General features: G+C 40.3%; 1 protein-coding gene across 5 annotated transcripts in view; it reads right to left on the bottom strand.

The window, feature by feature from the left end:
* Window positions 1-15,656, bottom strand: part of LOC128692261 (UDP-N-acetylglucosamine transferase subunit ALG13) — a gene marked incomplete at its 5' end in the record, with an annotated part of 177,597 nt that overhangs the window by 139,848 nt on the left and 22,093 nt on the right. For 4 of the 5 annotated variants that reach the window (XM_070096330.1, XM_070096334.1, XM_070096333.1 and 1 more), the window contains 2 exon segments: window positions 7,635-7,720; window positions 15,462-15,649. In XM_070096330.1, coding sequence (XP_069952431.1) covers window positions 7,635-7,720; window positions 15,462-15,649 — 274 coding nt within the window. 5 annotated transcript variants of the gene reach the window in all.

Below are 15,656 nucleotides of genomic sequence, written 5' to 3'. Positions count from 1 at the left end.
ATACACTCTTGAAGTCACTCTGTTTCGCTCCATTCTCTCTACATGTCCGAACCACCTCAACAACCCTTCCTCAGCCCTCTGGACAACAGTTTTGGTAATCCCACACCTCCTCCTAACTTCCAAACTACGAATTCTCTGCATTATATTCACACCACACATTGCCCTCAGACATGACATCTCCACTGCCTCCAGCCTTCTCCTCGCTGCAACATTCATCACCCATGCTTCACACCCATATAAGAGCATTGGTAAAACTATACTCTCATACATTCCCCTCTTTGCCTCCAAGGACAAAGTTCTTTGTCTCCACAGACTCCTAAGTGCACCACTCACCCTTTTCCCCTCATCAATTCCATGATTTACCTCATCTTTCATAGACCCATCCACTGACACGTCCACTCCCAAATATCTGAATACATTCACCTCCTCCATACTCTCTCCCTCCAATCTGATATCCAATCTTTCATCACCTAATCTTTTCGTTATCCTCATTACCTTACTCTTTCCTGTATTCACTTTTAACTTTCTTCTTTTGCACACCCTACCAAATTCATCCACTAACCTCAGCAGCTTCTCTTCAGAATCTCCCAAGAGCACAGTGTCATCAGCAAAGAGCAACTGTGACAACTCCCACTTTATGTGTGATTCTTTATCTTTTAACTCCACGCCTCTTGCCAAGACCCTCGCATTTACTTCTCTTACAACCCCATCTATAAATATATTAAACAACCACGGTGACATCACACATCCTTGTCTAAGGCCTACTTTTACTGGGAAATAATTTCCCTCTTTCCTACATACTCTAACTTGAGCCTCACTATCCTCATAAAAACTCTTCACTGCTTTCAGTAACCTACCTCCTACACCATACACCTGCAACATCTGCCACATTGCCCCCGTATCCACCCTGTCATACGCCTTTTCCAAATCCATAAATGCCACAAAGACCTCTTTAGCCATATCTAAATACTGTTCACTTATATGTTTCACTGTAAACACCTGGTCCACACATCCCCTACCTTTCCTAAAGCCTCCTTGTTCATCTGCTATCCTATTCTCCATCTTACTCTTAATTCTTTCAATAATAACTCTACCATACACTTTACCAGGTATACTCAACAGACTTATCCCCCTATAATTTTTGCACTCTCTTTTGTCCCCTTTGCCTTTATACAAAGGAACTATGCATGCTCTCTGCCAATCCCTAGGTACTTTACCCTCTTCCATACATTTATTAAATAACTGCACCAACCACTCCAAAACTATATCCCCACCTGCTTTTAACATTTCTATCTTTATCCCATCAATCACGGCTGCCTTACCCCCTTTCATTTTACCTACTGCCTCACACACTTCCCCCACACTCACAACTGGCTCTTCCTCACTCCTACGAATACAGTATATAATGTTCAAAAGCCACTGCTAAGAAACCTTCCTATCATGTTAGTACTTATTCCTGCACTCTTTTTTTTTTTTTTTTAACAAGTCGGCCATCTCCCACCGAGGCAGGGTGACCCAAAAAGAAAGAAAATCCCCAAAAAGAAAATACTTTCATCATCGTTCAACACTCACCTCACTCACACATAATCACTGCTTTTGCAGAGGTGCTCAGAACACATCAGTTTAGAAGCATATAAGTATAACAATACACAACATATCCCTCCAAACTGCTAATATCCCAAAACCCCTCCTTTAGAGTGCAGGCATTGTACTTCCCATTTCCAGGACTCAAGTCCGGCTATATAAAAATAACCGGTTTCCCTGAATCCCTTCACTAAATATTACCCTGCTCATGCTCCAACAGATCATCAGGTCCCAAATACCATTCGTCTCCATTCACTCCTATCAAACACGCTCATGCACGCGTGCTGGAAGTCCAAGTCCCTCGCCCACAAAGCCTCCCTTACCCCTTCCTTCCAACCTTTTCGAGGACGACCCCTACCCCGCCTTCCTTCCCCTACAGATTTAAATGCTCTCCATGTCATTCTACTTCGATCCATTCTCTCTAAATGGCCAAACAACCTCAACAAACCCTCTTCAGCCCTCTGACTAATACTTTTATTAACTCCACACCTTCTCCTAATTTTCACACTCCGAATTTTCTGCATAATATTTACACCACACATTGCCCTTAGACAGGACATCTCCACTGCCTCCAACCGCCTCCTCACTGCAGCATTCACAACCCAGGCTTCACACCCATATAAGAGTGTTGGTGCTACTATACTTTCATACATTCCCTCCTTTGCCTCCATAGATAACGTTTTTTGTCTCCACATATACCTCAACGCACCACTCACCATATAAATTTCTGATTCAGTAACATGCCTTTCCTCATTTTTGTATTCTATTTCACAGAAAATACATATGCCACTTATGGTGGGATACACCTAGGGATTGGTGAAAAGCATGTATAGTCCCTTTATATAAAGGGAAAGGGGACAAAAGAGATTGTAAAAATTATAGAGGAATAAGTTTACCGAGTATACCAGGAAAAGTATACGGTAGGGTTATAATTGAAAGAATTAGAGGTAAAACAGAATGTAGGATTGCAGATGAGCAGGGAGGCTTCAGAGTGGGTAGGGGATGTGTAGATCGTGTTTACATTTAAGCATATATGTGAACAGTATTTAGATAAAGGTAGGGAAGTTTTTATTGCATTTATGGATTTAGAAAAGGCATATGACAGAGTGGATAGAGGAGCAATGTGGCAGATGTTGCAAGTACAGTGGACCCCCGGTTAACGATATTTTTTCACTCCAGAAGTATGTTCAGGTGCCAGTCCTGACTGAATTTGTTCCCATAAGGAATATTGTGAAGTAGATTAGTCCATTTCAGACCCCCAAACATACACGTACAAACGCACTTACATAAATACACTTACATAATTGGTCGCATTCAGAGGTGATCGTTATGCGGGGGTCCACTGTACAGTGGACCCCCGGTTAACGATTTTAATCCGTGCAAGAGGGCTCATCGTTATGCGAAATAATCGTTATGCGAATGAATTTTCCCCATAAGAAATAATGGAAATAAAATTAATCCGTGCAAGACGCCCAAAAGTATGAAAAAAAATTTTTTTTACCACATGAAATGTTAATTTTAATACACACAAACTGAAAAAGGCATGCACAATTAAATGACACTTACTTTTATTAAAGATCTGGTGATGATTGATGGGATGGGAGGAGGGGAGAGCATTATCTTCTTACTGTTTAGAAGGGGAATCCCCTTCCATTACGACTTGAGGTAGCAAGTCCTTTTCCGGGGTTACTTCCCTTCTTCTTTTAATGCCACTAGGACCAGCTTGAGAGTCACTGGACCTCTGTCGCACAACAAATCTGTCCATAGAGCTCTGTACCTCCCGTTCCTTTACGATTTGTCTAAAATGGGCCACAACATTGTCATTGAAATAGTCACCAGCACGGCTTGCAACAGCTGTGTCAGGGTGATTTTCATCTATAAAGGTTTGCAGTTCAACCCACTGTGCACACATTTCCTTAATCTTTGAAGTAGGCACAATGGATTCCACAACTGGCATAGGCTTCTCAGGGTTAGCCCCAAACCCTTCAAAATCTTTCTTAATTTCCATACTAATTCTCACCCTTTTTACCACAGGGTTGGCACTAGAAGCTTTCTTGGGGCCCATGGTCACTTATTTTCCAGAAACAGCACCGAAAACACTGTAATAATACGAAATATTCCGAGTGTATGCTTGGATGTTACCGCGGAGGCTGGCTGGTAAACAATGGGACGGCCGGCACATGTGAGGCTGGCTGAGGGCACATTGGACGCGTCTCGGACGAAAATCGGTAAGCGGGTTTTTAATCGGTATGCGCGGCAAAAATTTTGCGATAAAAGTAATCGTTATGCGGAAAAATCGCTATGTGATGCCATCGTTATGCGGGGGTCCACTGTATATGGAATAGGTGGTAAGTTACTAAATGCTGTAAAGAGCTTTTATGAGGATAGTGAGGCTCAGGTTAGGGTGCGTAGAAGAGAGGGAGATTACTTCCCGGTAAAAGTAGGTCATAGACAGGGATGTGTAATGTCACCATGGTTGTTTAATATATTTATAGATGGGGTTGTAAAAGAAGTAAATGCTAGGGTGTTCGGGAGAGGGGTGGGATTAAATTATGGGGAATCAAATTCAAAATGGGAATTGACACAGTTACTTTTTGCTGATGATACTGTGCTTATGGGAGATTCTAAAGAAAAATTGCAAAGGTTAGTGGATGAGTTTGAGAATGTGTGTAAAGGTAGAAAGTTGAAAGTGAACATAGAAAAGAGTAAGGTGATGAGGGTATCAAATGATTTAGATAAAGAAAAATTGGATATCAAATTTGGGAGGAGGAGTATGGAAGAAGTGAATGTTTTCAGATACTTGGGAGTTGACGTGTCAGCGGATGGATTTATGAAGGATGAGGTTAATCATAGAATTGATGAGGGAAAAAAGGTGAGTGGTGCGTTGAGGTATATGTGGAGTCAAAAAACGTTATCTATGGAGGCAAAGAAGGGAATGTATGAAAGTATAGTAGTACCAACACTCTTATATGGATGTGAAGCTTGGGTGGTAAATGCAGCAGCGAGGAGACAGTTGGAGGCAGTGGAGATGTCCTGTCTAAGGGCAATGTGTGGTGTAAATATTATGCAGAAAATTCGGAGTGTGGAAATTAGGAGAAGGTGTGGAGTTAATAAAAGTATTAGTCAGAGGGCAGAAGAGTGGTTGTTGAGGTGGTTTGGTCATTTAGAGAGAATGGATCAAAGTAGAATGACATGGAAAGCATATAAATCTATAGGGGAAGGAAGGAGGGGTAGGGGTCGTCCTCGAAAGGGTTGGAAAGAGGGGGTAAAGAGGTTTTGTGGGCGAGGGGCTTGGACTTCTAGCAAGCGTGCATGAGCGTGTTAGATAAGAGTGAATGGAGACGAATGATACTTGGGACCTGACGATCTTGAACAAGTAAATCTTAACGTAGTAAAGCAACAATCCGCATTAGCTCCGGACCTGGAGCTAATGTGGATTGTTGCTTTACCTGACGATCTGTTGGAGTGTGAGCAGGGTAATATTTAGTGAGGGGATTCAGGGAAACCGGTTATTTTCATATAGTCAGACTTGAGTCCTGGAAATGGGAAGTACAATGCCTGCACTTTAAAGGAGGGGTTTGGGATATTGGCAGTTTGGAGGGATATGTTGTGTATCTTTATACGTATATGCTTCTAAACTGTTGTATTCTGAGCACCTCTGCAAAAGCAGTGATAAGGTGTGAGTGTGGTGAAAGTGTTGAATGATGATGAAACTATTTTCTTTTTTGGGGATTTTCTTTCTTTTTTGGGTCACCCTGCCTCGGTGGGAGACGGCTGACTTGTTGGAAAAAAAAAAAAAAAAAAATGCCTGTTTGATGCAAGGATCACCTAAAGAATATACTAACATAATGTTTTTGTGAATCAAGCATAAACAACTTTTCTTTTATATATATATATATATATTTTAATGTGTGAGTGTGGTGAAAGTGTTGAATGATGATGAAAGTATTTTCTTTTTGGGGATTTTCTTTCTTTTTTGGGTCACCCTGCCTCGGTGGGAGACAGCCGACTTGTTGAAAAAAAAAAAAATATTTTAACATTCCATCCATCTCCCACTGAGGTAGAGTGACTTGACAAAGAAGAAAAGACTTTCACTGTCACTCATTCAATCAATCACTAAATCCCTTCATAGACATTACCTTACACTCCAACTGCGTCTTAGAAATTTCCCCAGTGTCTATTCACAACTTAGTGAAGCAAAAGGTAAGAGCTTTTAAAAATATTAATCCATGCATGTGATGCTTTCTTCATGCAGTGAACTAGTTCACTGCACAAAACTGCAATCAATTATTTTTTCAAGTAATGGAATCCTCAATGAAACACGAAAAGCGGCATTTCACAATTTTCACTTTTCAGATAAATGTCCTGATGCTTTCAAGATTTATCAAACTTCAAAGATATTTCCTTGAGAGGCACAAACCATCATGGAGTTGATGACTAACTAGTCAATTACATTGCACTCAACCATAGTCAAAATGTATTAGTTACACTTAATCTTCTGTAACTTGGTTCAAAAATTCAACTCATTCACCAAGGTAATTTGTTAGTATATTAGACATTATTACATTCATGGGGGGGAGGGGGGGATGGAAGCACTAAACCTATAGGGATCATAGTGTCAGAGGGAATGGCAGGCATTCAGATTAAATCCAATGAAGGGGAGGTCAGGTCCAATTCCTTAAACCAAAAGCATGTCAAGGAACCACCTTGACATGCTAGAGATGTTAAAAAACAAAGCTATAAAAACAATAGCACCTTACTTACCTGTTAATTACAAAATTGTAGCTAATTTCTCACCAAGGTGAACAAGTGATAAGCAAACAGTATAGTCCCTTTTTGAATTCCTAATGTATCAACTCAGCTTAGTTATAGTACCTTTACCTTTACCTTTGATAAACCTTTGAAGAATTTTGAGAGTATATCTACTCTCTGAGCCCGGCCCTGGGCCAGGCTCGTCTGGTGCTCGCCTGGTCAACCAGGCTGTTGCTGCTGGAGGCCCGCTGCCCCACATATCCATCACAGCCTGGTTGATCTGGCACCTGGTGAAGATACTTGTCTAGTTTCCTCTTGAAGGCTTCAGCACTTGTTCCAGCAGTGTTTCTGATATCTTCTGGTAAGATGTTGAAAAGTCTGGGACCCCGGATGTTGATACAGTGTTCCCGAATTGTCCCTACCGTACCCCTGCTCCTCACTGGGTTTATTTTACACTTCCTCCCATATCTCTCACTCCAGTATGTTGTTATGGCAGATGTGATTAGAAGCAAACAGTATTATCTTACCTTTTACTGTAGTTATAAGAACTGCTACCAAGCAGTTTTATATCACCTGCTAATTCTACAAAAATATTCATACATGAATGCCCACAACTAATGATCAACAGCAACTGTCTAAAAATTTAGTTGTAGAGCAAAAACATGCAAAAGATAATATACAAGGAGACAGGCACAACAATATGAAAATTATATGAGGATCTGCAGGTAAGAATGAGTTGCTAACTGCATTCAAATTAACCACACTTGCTTTTAACTTCTCTTTGGCTTTACAAAATTGCATTCAATGGCCATAAGGCAGTAAGATATGCTATTTACATTTTCAGCTCCACGGCTAACTGTAGTTCCACCTGGTTCCCTTTGCCATATTGTACACAAGTTGACTGTTTCTGCAACCTCAGATTTGCAGTCCCCTATAGAGAGTTTACAAGTTACCTCTGACAAAGCTATTTCTCTAACATATCATCTTGAGACAATAAGACACTACTTAGACATGCACCACAATTCAACCAAAATTATAACTTTTTCCTTGCTTCCCCCATCATTGTTTCCTTGTAAATCTGTTATTCATCTGTAATTAAAGAAATAGAGCTTATGCTCATAGAGTTTTGTCTTCTACGAGCTTATCATACAAGATATTTAAACGTTTAAACATGGAGAAAAATGCAAGTCTCATTCCTACCCACAAGACCTACCTGTTAGTTATGTTAGTTTAGTTTGCAGCATATAATTATCTTCATTTATTAGCTGACTCATTACTGACTACTCCTGAAAACTTACACAGTATCTTAAAGGAGCAGGTATAGGGACTAATGTTAATACCTCACGCATCTGCTTTCCACCTTTCTTCTTACTTCTTCCTGAGGCTGTTGAAAAAATGTTAGAAAGATATTAATGTTGTATATACTTTCATGTTAAGTTTATACTGTTATGTGCAAGTCATTTATTGATAACACTAGGGGTATTTTCGAGCCTTAGACCAATATTTCATAAGTCATCTACTGCTACCCCAATATTCTACATAAGTGATTTATTGCTAATATGATATACACATATTTGAACTTTGGCCAAACATGGCACATGTCATTTATTGTCAACACAGATTCTTCATTTCACTCAGCCCAACATTCAACACAAATCCTGTACTGTTAACACTAAAGATTCTTGACCATTACCAAGTCCAACATTCCACACTACATGTTTCCCACTCACTATGTTATTATTTTATTTAAGTTTCTACTTCATCTAATTATTTTGTCTTAAAATACAATTTTCATTATGAATACTGCTATGCAAGTGTGAAATGGAAACTTGTTGACTGCTTTGAACCGTGACAAGATTGCTGGTCTTTTGTCTAATATTATTTTTTTTTTTATTATCACACTGGCCGATTCCCACCAAGGCAGGGTGGCCCGAAAAAGAAAAACTTTCACCATCATTCACTCCATCACTGTCTTGCCAGAAGGGTGCTTTACACTACAGTTTTTAAACTGCAACATTAACACCCCTCCTTCAGAGTGCAGGCACTGTACTTCCCATCTCCAGGACTCAAGTCCGGCCTGCCGGTTTCCCTGAATCCCTTCATAAATGTTACTTTGCTCACACTCCAACAGCACGTCAAGTATTAAAAACCATTTGTCTCCATTCACTCCTATCAAACACGCTCACGCATGCCTGCTGCAAGTCCAAGCCCCTCGCACACAAAACCTCCTTTACCCCCTCCCTCCAACCCTTCCTAGGCCGACCCCTACCCCGCCTTCCTTCCACTACAGACTGATACACTCTTGAAGTCATTCTGTTTCGCTCCATTCTCTCTACATGTCCGAACCACCTCAACAACCCTTCCTCAGCCCTCTGGACAACAGTTTTGGTAATCCCGCACCTCCTCCTAACTTCCAAACTACGAATTCTCTGCATTATATTCACACCACACATTGCCCTCAGACATGACATCTCCACTGCCTCCAGCCTTCTCCTCGCTGCAACATTCATCACCCACGCTTCACACCCATATAAGAGCGTTGGTAAAACTATACTATCATACATTCCCCTCTTTGCCTCCAAGGACAAAGTTCTTTGTCTCCACAGACTCCTAAGTGCACCACTCACTCTTTTTCCCTCATCAATTCTATGATTCACCTCATCTTTCATAGACCCATCCGCTGACACGTCCACTCCCAAATATCTGAATACGTTCACCTCCTCCATACTCTCTCCCTCCAATCTGATATTCAATCTTTCATCACCTAATCTTTTTATCCTCATAACCTTACTCTTTCCTGTATTCACCTTTAATTTTCTTCTTTTGCACACCCTACCAAATTCATCCACCAATCTCTGCAGCTTCTCTTCAGAATCTCCCAAAAGCACAGTGTCATCAGCAAAGAGCAGCTGTGACAACTCCCACTTTGTGTGTGATTCTTTATCTTTTAACTCCACGCCTCTTGCCAAGACCCTCGCATTTACTTCTCTTACAACCCCATCTATAAATATATTAAACAACCACGGTGACATCACACATCCTTGTCTAAGGCCTACTTTTACTGGGAAAAAATTTCCCTCTTTCCTACATACTCTTAACTTGAGCCTCACTATCTTACAAACTTCTATTTGCATTTAGTATACACTTTACTTACCTATGTTTTAATGATTCATATTCTCTAAATATATTTATTTTTTTAGTGCGCTGGCTGTCTCCCACTGTGGCAGGGTAACCCAAAAAATAAACACTTTCACCATCATCCACACATAATCACTGTCTTTGCAGAGGCATGCAGATACAACAGTTCATATGTCACTCCAAACAGCAAATATCCCAAACCCCTCCTTTAAAGTGTAGGCAGTGTACTTCCCACCTCCAGGACTCAAGCCTGGTTAACTGGTTTCCATGAATCCCTTCGCATAGTATTACCCTGCTCACATTCCAACAGCTTGTCACTCCAATAACTTGTTAAGTACAAAAAACTCATTAGTTTCCACTCACTCCTAACACACTCACACATGCCTGCTGTATGTCCAAGCCCTTTGCACACAAAACCTCTTATACCCCTCCCTCCATCCTTTCCTAGGATGACCTCTACCCCACTTTCCTTCCACTACAGATTTATACACCCTCCAAATCATCCCATTTTGCTTTATCCTCTCTAAATGACCAAACCACCTCAACAACCCCTCCTCAGCCCTTTTAGTAACTCCACACCTCCTCTAATTTCCACACTATGAATTTCTTTTTGGGTTTTTTCTTTCTTTTTGGGTCACACTGCCTCGGTGGGAAACGGCCAACGTGTTAAAAAAAAAAAGAAGAATTCTCTACATAATATTTATGCCACACATTGCCCTTAGACATGACATCTCCACTGCCTCCAGCCTCATCCTTACTGCAACATTTATAAATCATGCTTCACACCCATATAAGTGTGCTGGTACCACTATACTCTCGTACATTCCCTTCTTTGCCTCCATGGATAATGTTCTTTGTCTCCACGGATACCTCAATGCACCACCCACCTTTTTTCTTCAACATTTCTATGGTTTACCTTGTCATTCATAAACCCATCTGCCAACAAGTCTACTCTCAAATAGTATCTGAAGACATTTACATCTTCCATACTCCCTTCTTCCAGTGTGATATCCAATTTTTTTCTTATCTAAATTGTTTGATGCCCTCCTCCTTTCCAATTTATAAGACCTAATATGAGACCAAGCTGGAAATGATAATCTCCAGAACCATTAACAAATGTAAATGCACTAATCACCAGCCATACATGGATAACCACCCTTACACAAGTGCATGTATCACACATGCATATAACTACCAAATCTGAGCATGAACAATGGTATAACAACAACATGTAATATAGTTAAATGTAATAAGTCTCCTAATAAAATGCTCAAAATAATTTCTAAATTTTATAATTTAGACACCTCTGGAGTTATTTTTTAAATAAAAGAAAGAACACTTAATTTTTTTTTAATACATTGGCTGTTTCCCACCGAGGCAGGGTGACCCAAAAAGAAAGAAAAACTTTGATCGTCATTCAACACTTTCACCATCACTCTTACATAATCACTGTCTTTGCAGAGGCACTCAGATATGACAGCTTAGACATCCCTCCAAACTGCCAATATCCCAAACCCCTCATTTAACCCTTTGACTGTCGCGGCCGTATATATATGTCTTACGAGGTACCGTGTTTGACGTATATATACAGTGGACCCCCGCATAACGATCACCTCCGAATGCGACCAATTATGTAAGTGTATTTATGTAAGTGCGTTTGTACGTGTATGTTTGGGGGTCTGAAATGGACTAATCTACTTCACAATATTCCTTATGGGAACAAATTCGGTCAGTACTGGCACCTGAACATACTTCTGGAGTGAAAAAATATCGTTAACCGGGGGTCCACTGTACTCATAAATTCTAGCGGCTTCAAATCAAGCAGGAGAAAGCTGGTAGGCCCACATGTGAGAGAATGGGTCTGTGTCGTCAGTGTGCGCCATATAAAAAAAATCCTGGAGCACGCAGTGCATAATGAGAAAAAAAATCTCGGACCACTTTTTTTAAATTTAAATGCCGACTTTGTGGTCTATTTTCGTATAGTATTTATGGTTGTATTCTCGTTTTCTTGGTATCATTTGATAGAATGGAAAACATATTATAGAAATAAAGGTGATTTTGATTGATTTTACTATAAAAAAGAACCTGGAAATGGAGCTCAAAGTAGGGAAAATGTTTGATTTTTGCCAATGTTCAAAAGTAAACAAATGATGCCATTGTCCAATAAATGTCCAACTAGCCATTCTAATATGCAGTCGTGAATGGGTTGATGTTATTTATACAATTATTACAGCATTGCTGTAGTCTGCATAATAATAAGTCTTCTATTTTTTGTTTGAATAAAAATTCAAAATAGAAAGCAAGAGTAATATCAGAGGGGCCTGGAGACGTGACTGATGAACAAAGAAAATGTTATTTTAGAGCCAGGAATGTATGCATTGTTCATTCTGGATCTTATTTTGAAATTGTCATATTTTTTAATTTTCATGAAATTGGCCAAATTGTAAATTTCTGACCACATTATTGGGTAGCTGAAATCAGTAAATGGGCAGTTTCTTGTACTCAATCGATAGAAAAAATGAAGTTCTAAAGAAATAGCTATGAGTTTGGTCGACTGGAACAACAGAATTAGCCGAAAATAGGGCTCAAATTGGGCGAAATCGCCGATTTGTAAATATCGCCGAGGTCACTAACTTCGCGAGAGCATAATTCTGTCAGTTTTCCATCAAATTTCATTTTTTTTGTGTCATTACAATCGGGAAAAGATTCTCTATCATTTCATAAGATTTTTTTTTTTTTTTTTGAAATTTTGCAACACCAGGAGACACCTCAGGATTGGGGGTTGCGACAGTCAAGGGGTTAAAGTGCATGCATTGCACTTACCATCTCCAGGACTCAAGTCTGGTTAACCGGTTTCCCCAAATCTCTTCATAAAATATTACCATGCTCACACTCCAACAGCTCGTCAGGTCCCAAAAACCATTCGTCTCCATTCACTCCTATCTAACACACTCACGCACGCTTGCTTGAAGTCCAAGCCCCTTGCCCGCAAAACCTCCTATATCCCCTCCCTCCAACCTTTTCAGGGATGACCTCTACCCTGCCTTTCTTCCCTAATAGATTTATACACTCTCCAAGTCATTCTACTTTGTTCCATTCTCTCTAAATGACCAAACCTCTTCAGCTCTCTGACTAATACTTCTAGTATCTCCACACCTCCTCTTAATTTCCACACTTTGAATTTTCTGCATAATACAGTATTTACACCACACACTGCCCTTAGACAGGACATCTCTACTGCCTCAAGCCGCCTCCTCGCTGTAGCATTTACAACCCATGCTTCACAACCATATGAGAGTGTTGGTACCACTATACTCTCGTACATTCCCTTCTTTGCTTCCATGGATAACGTTCTTTGCCTCCATATATGCATCAACGAACCACTCACTGTTCTCCTTCATCAGTTCTATGGTTTACCTCATCCTTCATAAACCCATCTGCTAACATTCACTTCTTCCATACTCCCTCCAATGTGATATCCAATTTCTCTATCTATAATCTTCAAATCCAATGGTAAATCACTTTTATGAAATTCTACACTTTCTCCTAGATTACAAAGGAAATGACATGTACAGTGGTCCCTCAATAATCGTAAGGCTCAATAGTCGTAATTTTCGAAAATCGTAACGTTATTTTCCTCAAAACATTGGCTCGTGAATTGTCGTTTGATTCGCAAATACATTGTACTGTAGTCATTTGTCTGGAATGCGTACACACAGCCCCGAGCCGCCTCACACTCCACTCCCAGCCAGTATGTCATTGTTTATCAGTGAGTGAGGATGATCCCACGAGTTCATATGATACATTTCATAATATTCCATTCGTTTTAGTGCTTGCAACTGCTAAATAAATCACCATGGCTCCAAAGAAAGCTTCTAGTTTTTTTTTTTTTTTTTTTTTTTTTACACAGGGTTTGACAGGGTTAAGGATTCCTAGCTTTATTGGCAAGCTATTTACAGGTTAAGGATTCCTAACTTTATTGGCAAGCCAGCCCTTTGATAAAGAATGTTAGAAACACACATAATTTAAGAAAAAGTTTGTAGAAAAATACGAAGGTGGTGGTGGTAGAGTGGAAGCAGTTGTGATAGTGGTAGAGGGTGGTAGTGATGGTGGTAGAGGATGCTAGCAGTTGTGATAGTGGTAGAGGATGCTAGCAGTTATGATAGTGGTAGAGGATGCTAGCAGTTGTGATAGTGATAGACGGTGATAGTGATGGTGGTAGAAGGTGGTAGTGATGGTGGTAGAGGGTGCTAGCAGCTGTGATAGTGGTAGAGGGTGCTAGCAGTTGTGATAGTGGTAGATGGTGATAGTGATGGTGGTAGAGGGGTACTAGCATTGTGATAGTGGTAGACGGTGGTAGTTATGGTGGTAGGTGGTGGTAGTGATGGTGGTAGAGGGTGGTAGTGGTTGTGATGGTGGTAGAGGGTGCCTTCTTCAGAGATTCAGCAATTCTACCAACTCCTCCAATGTTGTTGGAGTTATATAGGGCTACAGAAAACACCGCCGCCTCAGCTGCTGCTTCGCCACCATTATGGACGGCTTACTGTCAGTGGCCCTTATACACCCAACAACGCAACACCTCTCGTGACATACATAATGACTTATTTTATTCATTCTAGAGTATAATCCATGTTTCTATGTTATTAATATTGTTTATTATGTCATATTAGTTGAATTGTGATAGATAAATAAGCCAGAGAGTTGATATTAGCATTATATTTTCCAGTGGTGGCCCGGTGGCCTGGTGGCTAAAGCTCCCGCTTCACACACGGAGGGCCCGGGTTCGATTCCCGGCGGGTGGAAACATTTCGACACGTTTCCTTACACCTATTGTCCTGTTCACCTAGCAGCCAATAGGTACCTGGGTGTTAGTCGACTGGTGTGGGTCGCATCCTGGGGGACAAGATTGAGGACCCCAATGGAAATAAGTTAGACAGTCCTCGATGACGCACTGACTTTCTTGGGTTATCCTGGGTGGCTAACCCTCCGGGGTTAAAAATCCGAACGAAATCTTATCTTATCTTATCCTCCCCTCCCTCTGCCATACACCAACAAAAGTCTTCAATAAAAGGTAAGTGTGATGTTAAATGTTCATTTATACATTTTATTAGTGCTTTACATTTATTTGGCATTCTTTTCTGCATTTTTTTTTTCAACAAGTCGGCCGTCTCCCACTGAGGCAGGGTGACCCAAAAAGAAAGAAAATCCCAAAAAGAAAATACTTTCATCATTCAACACTTTCACCTCACTCACACATATTCACTGTTTTTGCAGAGGTGCCCAGAATACAACAGTTTAGAAGTATGTACATATAAATAATACACACTATATCCCTCCAAACTGCCAATATCCCAAACCCCTCCTTTAGAAGTATGTACGTATAAATAATACACACTATATCCCTCCAAACTGCCAATATCCCAAACCCCTCCTTTAGAGTGCAGGCATTGTACTTCCCATTGCCATGACTCAAGTCCGGTTAATCTATATTTAAATGTAAATCTATATTTAAGGTAGGGAAGTGACCCCTGAAGTGACTAGAGTCCTTATGGAGAGGGATTCCCCTTCCAAACAATAACCTCTCTTCCCTCTTTCCTCCTCCCTGTCATCCATTCATCAACAACAGCCTTCAATAAAGGTAACTGTCATGTTGAATGTTCATTCTTTTGTGCATGTAAATCTATCTTTAAGGTAAAAAAAAAAAAAATTATTGTTGATACTTTTGGGTGTTTGGAGCGAATTAATTGGATTTACATTATTTCTTATGGGGAAAATGGATTCGAAAATCTTCAATTTCGATAATAGTCACACTTCCAGGAACGGATTAATTACGAAAAATGAGGGACCACTGTATTACAAAACTCTTTTTCTTAAATATACGCTAACTAAATTTGGAGACTGCAAATGCAAGTTGGACACACGTGACAATGCAGTAGATAGAGTAACAAATAGCTTTTCTTAAAAAACAAACAATGCACTTAACTTACAGTACTCAGGCTCAGCAGGAAGAGGCGCCTTCTGATAAAAGCCAGTGAGTTTCTTGTAGCTCGGAATGTTTACCCCTGTAGTGGTTGCTGAGCCTGTACCTGTCTGCAAGTGTTGCTGTGAAGCATGCCATGGAGAACGAGGTGGGGAAGGAGGAACTTTTTCTAAAGATTCATAAGGCACCTTTAATCTGAAAA

The sequence above is a fragment of the Cherax quadricarinatus genome, chromosome 53 (genome assembly GCF_038502225.1).
Source record: "Cherax quadricarinatus isolate ZL_2023a chromosome 53, ASM3850222v1, whole genome shotgun sequence".
Taxonomy (NCBI): Eukaryota; Metazoa; Arthropoda; class Malacostraca; order Decapoda; family Parastacidae; genus Cherax; species Cherax quadricarinatus.
Note: the sequence above shows the minus strand (reverse complement) of the source record. Positions and strands in the feature narration are given on the sequence as shown.